Source organism: Meriones unguiculatus, chromosome 5 (assembly GCF_030254825.1).
Source record: "Meriones unguiculatus strain TT.TT164.6M chromosome 5, Bangor_MerUng_6.1, whole genome shotgun sequence".
Classification (NCBI taxonomy): Eukaryota; Metazoa; Chordata; class Mammalia; order Rodentia; family Muridae; genus Meriones; species Meriones unguiculatus.
Window position 1 is genome coordinate 104,565,692 of NC_083353.1, and position 8,281 is coordinate 104,573,972.

The 8,281-nt window shown below is 45.8% G+C and overlaps 1 protein-coding gene across 2 annotated transcripts; it reads right to left on the bottom strand.

Annotated features, from left to right (window-relative positions):
- Positions 1-4,367: 4,367 nt before the first annotated feature.
- Positions 4,368-8,037, bottom strand: Ghrl (ghrelin and obestatin prepropeptide). 2 transcript variants are annotated; one of them, XM_021637676.2, is made up of 5 exons: positions 7,979-8,037; positions 7,718-7,851; positions 7,252-7,368; positions 5,187-5,295; positions 4,368-4,493 (listed from the first exon to the last, which is right to left on the bottom strand). In XM_021637676.2, the coding sequence occupies exons 2-5, from the start codon at positions 7,823-7,825 to the stop codon at positions 4,474-4,476; spliced, it is 354 nt and encodes a 117-aa protein (XP_021493351.1). In that variant the 5' UTR covers positions 7,826-7,851; positions 7,979-8,037; the 3' UTR covers positions 4,368-4,473. The 2 variants fall into 2 exon arrangements, with proteins under 2 accessions (XP_021493351.1, XP_060239928.1); XM_060383945.1 differs by lacking the exon at positions 7,979-8,037 and having other exon boundaries at positions 7,718-7,858.
- Positions 8,038-8,281: the final 244 nt, after the last annotated feature.

Here is an 8,281-nt window from a genome sequence, read left to right on the forward strand (position 1 = left end):
GGGGTCTCTCAGTCTGCCACAGTCTCACAGCAGTTCCTTATTATCTTTGAGGCACTGCTAGCCTCCCTATAGGGCATTACTATTGACCACTACACCGAATTGGAGGCCACTGCTCCTCACCTCTCCCAGATTTTGGCCTTCTTTCTAAAAATAAAAGAATGGGTCCTTAATCCACCTCCCCATCCATCTCATGTTCATTCTTTGTATCTAGATGGTCAAAGTGATGCACAGGCTAGACTAGTAAGCTTGGTCACATGGTCTTCTGTGCTGCTTTCTAGTGCTGTGATGTAACACCCAACCAAACATTACCTGGGAAGGACAGGATTTATTTTAGCTGGCAGATTATAATCCATTGATGAAGGGAGTCAGGGCAGAAACTCAGAAACTCAGAGGAACTGAAGCAGAGTCCATGGAGGAATACTGCGTAGTTGCTTCCTATGGCTTTCTTAGTATGTCTCCGTATACACCCTCTGCTCAGGTGTGGCACTGCCCTCTCTGTGCGGGACCCTCCCACATCAATCATGAATCAGGATGCTATTCCAGAGGCTTGCCTGCATCCCAGGTGACTTGAGCATGTGTCAAGTTGACAAACTAATCAACACATTCGGGAATGTCTGGAGCTACTGTCCAGTTACTGTGAGTGTCTGTGAGAGCACAGTCCTGTCTGAAAAAGTCTGCTGCCTTGGAATGAGATGTCCATGTTACTTTCCTGCAGTTTGGGTGTGCTGCAGCTGCTTTGCCTTTGGGGAGTACATAGTTCAGCAGAAGAAAAAGCAGTGTTGTACACAGGGATGTTGTTGAGTCAGTTGCAGTATGAGTTTTGGACTCTGACATGTCTCCAGATAAACTGGGGGAAATTATTTCATCATTTGCGGATAGTCAGCTTACTTTGAATTATGGTATTCAAAAATTTTTATCTGTTTTGGGTGTATCCCTGTGTACCATTTGTGTGCCTGGTGCCCATGAAGGCCAGAAGAGGGCATTGGATGCCTGGAGCTAGAGTAAAGAGGCCTTGCAGCCAAGGTGTTGGTGTTGTGAATTTACCAGGTCTTCTGGAAGTGCAGCCAGTGCACTTAAATACTGAATTATATCTTTGGTCTCTATAAGGTATTTTTTTAAATGGTGATTTTCTGTATTTGTGGTGCCTGGGGATTGACCCAGGGCCTTCCATGCTTGTGCTAATAATAAGTTCTCTACCATGGAGCAGCACCCCAGCCTTGTGCTGAGGTGTCTTTGACCTTAAGGTAGAAATTAAGATGTTACGTGAGATAAACAGGCTCCCTTTCCCCTATGATGTGTGCACACATGGTCAGGTGATTGTCATGGATCATAGATCACAAATTTTTAGCAGGTTCTCTGCTTCGTCTTCCTGTCTGGTTCTGGTGGTTGTCTCCTTCCTCTGTTTGCAGCTCTTCTGGTGTTTTCCTCATTTTGCATTGACTTAGGGACTTGATACTTAACTGTTTACTCTCAGCACTTTCCTTTTGTTTTGTAAGGGCAACTGGTCACTGGCATGTATCAGACAAAGTGTCAGGGATGATAAATCAACACTGGCTTGCTAAACTTGGTCCTGTTGGCTCTTTTTCACTGATGTTTGAGTGTTCCGATTTAGGGGCGGGAGGCTATTGTATGTTGGCCTGTTTTTGTGCTTGTTAGAATTTTTAAGCATGCAGCTCTAAGTGTATAATAAGTAATATACATGTGCTGTTAATGCTAATTATACAAGTTTTCTCTTAAAGATTTTTTTTTTTTCCTCTTGAAAGTGCTTTGTTTTCTCTATAGAGATACAGACTCCCTACTCCAGGGAGCTTTAAGTTAGTGGAATTGTTAATTAATGCATGAAGGAGTGGGCTTAAGAAAACTGACCTAGGGACCTGGGTGCCATGGTACATGGCTATAGTCCCAGCATTTGGGAAGCAGAGACAGGAGGCTTGACAGTTCAAAGCCACAAGCCATGGATGACTTAGCAAGGAAACAAAACCATAAACAAAGAAAAGGAAGGAAACTAATGTGGGAACATGTTCAGAATGATATATTTTCTAGGCACTGTGTCCCCTAAATATGTGCTTGCGTACATTTTATTTCTTCTAGTTGTTAAATTGAAATTGTCCTCTCCCCATCATGTTCACTTGATGAGTTGTCAAGAAAAGTGAAAAATAAAAGTAGGAGCACAGCTCCCTGGTAGAGTGCTTGTCTAGCATACACAGGTCCTGGGTTCTACCCCCAGCACTGAAAACCCCTGTGAAAGCCTGGATCCTTGGCAGTTGTGCCAGGGAATCAGTGTTAAGATGGAAAAGCCACATGCCTCAAGTCTGAGGCTCTGACTGTGAGTCTTCAGGTATTTGTTGTGTGACTCTGGGAGTTACTTCATTTTTCTGAATTCTCCCATAAGTAGAAATATTGTAAAAATGAACAGAAATTAAACTCATCTTGAATGTACACAGTAGGATCACTGAATGGTGCCTATTTGGATAGTTGTGTTCCTATATTCCAGGCACCCTTGTGCCAGATGCTGGGTTCAGTTTTGGCAGTCATGTTAGCAGGGAGGAGTTAGGGAAGTGCAGGGTCTTGGTGTGGATTGTGTAGCTGGTATTCCTATTTATCCCATGCTCATATTGAACCACCTGATACATAGATTCTGGCCAGAGTATGCTCAGCATGTGCTTCTTGAAGGAATGACTATAGGGCACAGGCAAGAGAAAGAAATTCATTTTTGGTGAGGGAAACAATATGTGACCAACTGTTCCATTGAAGTTCTTCATTTGCTAAGTCTCCTTTTCTTCATTTCTACTCTCCAGTATGTTAAAGTGGTTCCTTGTGACAAAATCTTGCTGCCTGTGCTATTCTGAGGTCCAGAGACAGGTGCTGTAGGTGAAAGGGGAGCAGAGCATTGGTGTTGTTTTGTATCTTAGGGATGACTTAGTTGATAACAGGGAGTGTTGCAGAGGCAGAGGAGGGAAAAAGAGAAGCTGGATGCATTAGTTTTTGTATTGCTATGATAAAAGACGTTGACCAAAAGCAACTTGAGGGAGGAGAAGGGTTTATTTCAGCTCACGGGTTACAGTCTACCATTGAGAGAAGCCAGGGTAGGAACTCAGGAACCTGAACCTTGAGGCAGGAACTTAGAGACTCTGGAGGAATACTGCTTTCTGGCTTGTTTCCTCCCATTTGCTTAGCATGCTTTCTTAATACCCAGGACCACCTTCCTAGGAGTGGCACTGCTCACAGTGGGCTGGACCTTAAAATATCAATCATTAACCAAGAAAATACCCCACAGACTTGCTTAACAAGAAATCTGATGGAGGCATCTTCTCAGTTGAAGTCCTTCCCAGATGATGATAGCTTATGTCAAGTTGACAAAAAAACTAAGCATAGTGGACATTTGTGTGTCTCCTTGTTTCCAGGTTTGCCAAGGATCCTACATCCACCTGGCTCCACGTGCTGTGTTGTTTGAACAGGATCCTGGGACTTCTAACAAGTCATACCTTGGGGAATTTGTTAAAAGGTTCTTTGGAGGAGGGCTGGGGTAGGGCCAAGCCTTCATGTGTGAGGAATTTCTAGCTGGTAGTGGCAGGGAGCATCATAGCTCCTTGGCAGAGATTTGTTTAGATTTCAGAGTGCCTGATGAGTGTGCCCTGCTCATCTCATCCCTTGGGTTCTGCGCCAAGGCTTCCCTTGAGGTGGTACATGGTTTCTCCTGAGTAGTGTTGCCGTAACTGGGCAACACTGGGTGTCCTATTTATTTAGCTCTCTGGGATCTTGCTTCAGTTTTGGATCCTATCTCATATCACAGGCCTTTGGACATTGTGTAAAGATTTGCACTAAGTTGTGAGTAATTATTGTTTCAACTGGAATTTCAGCTGTAGGACGTGGGACTTGAGGCTTAGGAGCTGTGAGCTGGAGTTTGGGAAGTAGTTGTGGACATCTGCCTGGTGTCAGGCAGTGGCCAGCCATTGAGCACTGCTTTGCCAGACTTCTGGAGTTGATGAGTGGAGCATGTGGTTACCCAGCCCTGTGGGTTGTCAAGAACCATTGCCAGATACCCATTCTCATCACCCCAGATAGGGGTGGCTCTTGGGAAGCTCCTAGTGTAGCTCTAAATCCTCAGGAAGCTCTAGGATGTACGAACTGTGTTTGTGGCCTCCAACCCCCACCTTTAGAACCTTCTGACATACAGGCCTCCTGCCATTCTGCTGCTGGAATGAAGAAGGTTTCCAAGCATGCTAACCTGCCTTGCTGTGCCTTTTTTTTTTTTTTTTTTTCCTTATGGGTCATAAACTCAAATCATTGTTTCATTTCATTGTTCCAGTTTTTAAAGTACAATGTAAACTTTACCATGTAGATGAAATAAATTCTTATTTTGAACATTTGGCACACAGCTTGAACATTTATTCTTAAGGTAATAGGAGAGTCTGGGAGTTACACAGGAGGCTAAGACCGGAGGAAAGCACAGTAGACCAGTCATGTCAGTGGTCACTTGTCAGTTGCCTCCTCTGAAAAGCAAGAGATCAAGTCAGTCTTCAATAGTACCATCTGCCTGTGTCATCAGAAATGGTATGCTGGAAGCGTGTGGTAACGGGTGGGGATCACTGGCCTTGGACTTGAAAGAAGGTATTTGAGTGTAAGTGTCCTCATATTGCCAAATCTTGTTTTCCTCATCTGTATGGTGTACTATGTGTGGTTGCCATATTTGTGAGGAAGTGCTTAGGGAAAGAATGTAACTTGTTGAGATTTTTGCTTCCTCAGTCATGGAAAAGCTAGGTATATTCTTCACAAAGTAAGAGTATACTGTAAACCCGGATTCTAGCTCAGTGGTAGTGTGCTTGTCAATGCTATGGGATTTTCACTGTGCTACGGTGGCACAGATCCCTTTATGAAGTTACACTGTAAAGACGCTTCTAAGCCAAATAATTTGAAATGCTGTGAAATAGATGTAAGCACCACCTCATAGTTAAAAGAACTAAGGCTCAGATGAGGCCAAATGGCTAGCCTGATACACTAGTCCTTGGAAACAGGGCTGTTGGAAGATTGACCTGATATTGCAGCCCTCCTGGGCTGCCACACACACACCGGCTCAGCATCCTTTCCCACAGGTAGTGAGGAAGATTAGAACCTTTAGAGTGGGGTTTGGGGAGGAAATTTTGTCACTCATAAAATAGGTTAAGCTCCATTTTGGATTGACTCACCTTTGACCTCTTCCCAAAGGATGTCCTGGAGAAACTTTCCCAGGGCCCGGCCATGCTGCTGGTACTGAGCTCCTGACAGCTTGATGCCAACGTCGAAGGGAGCATTGAACTAGAAGGTAGGGTTGGGAATGGAGTGCCTGAGGCCTCATCCTGCCTGCCCTGTTCCAGCCCCACCCCCACCCCAGGGAGGCTTGGCCATGTTGGCCATCTGGGTATCTGAGTGGTCTGTGAATGTAAACTTAGAGCAAGAAGGGAGTGCCAACTGTTCTAGTACTCTCCCTGTCCTCATGGCAATAGCCCAGAGAGGCTAGATGGTCCCCCTGTGTCACAGAGGTGAAAGCCAATGATTTAGAAAGCAGAACTCTGAAATCTGCCCAGCCCCAAGTCCTTGCTTAGTGTAGGCTCAGGCCTTATCAGGCTGCTAGGCACCAGGTAAACTAGGCTTCTGCAGCACAAAGAAGCCTGTACCTCTGTAGTTTGTTTTGGCCTGCAGGAGATAAAAGTAGAGAGCATGGATGGGGAGTGCTGTGATGTTTTTAGGGACCTGGGGCCCTTGTAGCCGCCTCTTCTGCAAATGCTAATTCTTCTCACATAGCATTGTAAGTGCAGGCTCCTCAGATCACCTAGTTATGGGAGAAACCCACACACCCATTAGGAGAGATGGTAAGGCTGACACCCTGGGACAGAATAGTAGGTGCTTGTGAGAAGTGGCAGCATTCCAGGTTTTCATACAACCTGGAAAAGTCCCTTCTTCCTTGGTTCAGGGTCCATCTGCTTAGTGCGGTTCAGGTAGTTGGTGTTCTGTCTATTGACCTGGTTTGGGGGGGGGCCTTTGAGGAATGATGGGGCCCAGATGGGAGGTTAGGCAGTGGTCATATTGTGTGCTCTTTGTGCTGCAGGCCTTCCCATCTGCTTGTGCCTAATACTTGTGTCTAATACAGATATCTGTCTCCTGTTGAGTATCATAGAAACGAGCCGTGTTTGCTAAGACCCCTTCCCTATGAGAACTAAGTACAGGGTTCTTGATTCCGGGGTGTCCACCTGCCCCAGTGTGGTCCTGGTTGTTTCATAAGACTGAGAACCTTAGGGAGTAGGATGAGTTAATTTTAAGGGTCACACTTCTTGTGGAGCAAGGGTTTGAGAAGATAGCTATTCTCCAGAGAGGATCAGAGAACAGGAGTTTGGTGATCTTGGCATTGGCATTTGTTCTTGACCAGAAAGGAAGATGCGGGAAGGAGTGTAGTAAACCTTGACCTTGAGCAAATGAATTTACCTTTCATTCATTCATTTGCCATGGGCAAATGAATTTACCTTTCACCTTTGGTTCCTTATCTGTAAAGTTTAGCAAATAATGCCAGCCTTGCTTAGTTTTAAGAGTAAATGAGTCATGATAATGGTAGATGAGGCCTGGGGATGGCCCCTGGCAGAGCACATGCCTAGCAATTGTAAAGCTCTAGGTTGTGCCTCTGCTGCCCAGTTAGTCATGGTTGCTGTGTTTGAAGATAAAATTACTTCATGCTGACACCCAGTACAGGGACTGGTATTGTCAGGTGCTATTTCCTGTTCCCAGGGGAATCCTAGGTGAGCTGCTGAAAGACACCTATGGTCCCTTTATTCCCTTCTAGTCCTTCTCCCAATATAAAAATGTTTGTGGTTTTTCCTTACCCCGTGCAAGATTTTTCAGAATAAAACTGACTTCATTAGGTCTCAGGTGTAGGCTGGCCAGCCTGTATTAGTAGCCTTCTCACCTGTCTGTCACCAGGGCAGGCCAGAGAGGCCACTGGGACAAACAGAAGGCTTTCTTCTGTCTCTGTTTCTTTATCCGTGCTTCCTGGCTCTTTGTGATCCCTGGGATCTGTTGATGTTGTGTCTTTGCTCATGGCTGTCCCTGGTAACCCTTGAAACATAGTTACCTGTGGACATTTTACTCTTGGGATAGAGACCCTGAGCCCCTTGTGGAGCTGTTGGTGCTGGTGTTAAGTAGCTTGAAAAGCCACGTGTGTAGTTTACCTCCACCCCCAAACCCTTTACTGCTACAAGAGCATACTGGTGTCTGGGTACCAACCCTGATCTCCAGCTCATCCTCTGCCCCTTCTGCCTGTCCTCTGCCATCTGGGTGGAGCCAGCCTTCCAGAGCTCGTGGCTGCAGTTTGGCTGGTGGCTTCTTGGATTCCTTTCTCTGCTGGAAAGAAAGAGAGTTTCTCTTTATTTTTCTTAATTTAAAATTAGTTTTAGCCTTTTCGAGATAGAGGCTTACTATGTGGCCCAGGCTAGCCTTGAACTTGAGGCACACTGGTCTTTGTCTCCCAGTGCTGGGATTATAGGTGTGCACTTACCATGCTTGGTGAGGTTTTCTCTTTAGGGTCTTAAATCTGTATATCCTTTTATAAGCAGAATTGAATCACATCCAGAGGCTGAAATGTTGTGAAAAGGCAGGAAGCCCAGAGAGATGGAGCAGCCACTACTGCTGGTCATAGGACTAGAACAGACCCTGAGTCAGGATGGATGTGCAGCTTGGGGAGATGGCTTACCTGGGTTTTCTGGTGCTCTGGGCTCAGGAAGCTGGAGCCTGCCATGGCCACGTCCATCCAGAGCACGCCAAGGAGTAGCAGACTGCAGATGGTCCCTGAAGACATCATGGCCTTGGTGGTGGTGACAGACGGCCCTGGGGAGAGAGGGTCTTATGGTATCATACCTCATCTCCATGATATGACTTAGTTTTTTGTTCAGGTTGGATCCCAGCAAGATTCTAGAAGTAATTTGCTAAGTGAAGCAAGGCTCCTTGTCCCCACCTTAGAAGGGTGGAAGAGCTGAAGGCTTGAACTCTGCCTTTTCTAAACTGTTGAGGCAGAATATGATGTGCTAGAGGGCTGTCCAATGCAGTGTTGCTTGCCCTAAGGCCTCATGAGCTTGCTGATGAAGCTAATTAGGCTGACCTAGGTTTTCCATTGAAAGTAAATGAGTGGCCAGAGTAGTGAGCAATCTAAACCCTTTTGAGCACGCATGTTCTTGCATACACATACACACATATACAGACACACAGCAGAGAGAGCCTACCTGGAATGCCTGGGGATGTGATGCCTGCTGGCTGGCTG

What these genes read in the sequence shown, in the direction of transcription:
- Ghrl (XM_021637676.2), bottom strand. Translation starts at nt 7,825, where the DNA reads ATGATGTCTTCAGGGACCATCTGCAGTCTGCTACTCCTTGGCGTGCTC. An exon ending in CAGAGCACCAGAAAACCCAG is followed by an intron (nt 7,369 to 7,717) that starts GTAAGCCATCTC and finishes CTTTCTTTCCAG; the next exon opens with CAGAGAAAGGAATCCAAGAA. An exon ending in CCTTTGGGAAGAGGTCAAAG is followed by an intron (nt 4,494 to 5,186) that starts GTGAGTCAATCC and finishes CTTGCTTTTCAG; the next exon opens with AGGAGGCAACTGACAAGTGA.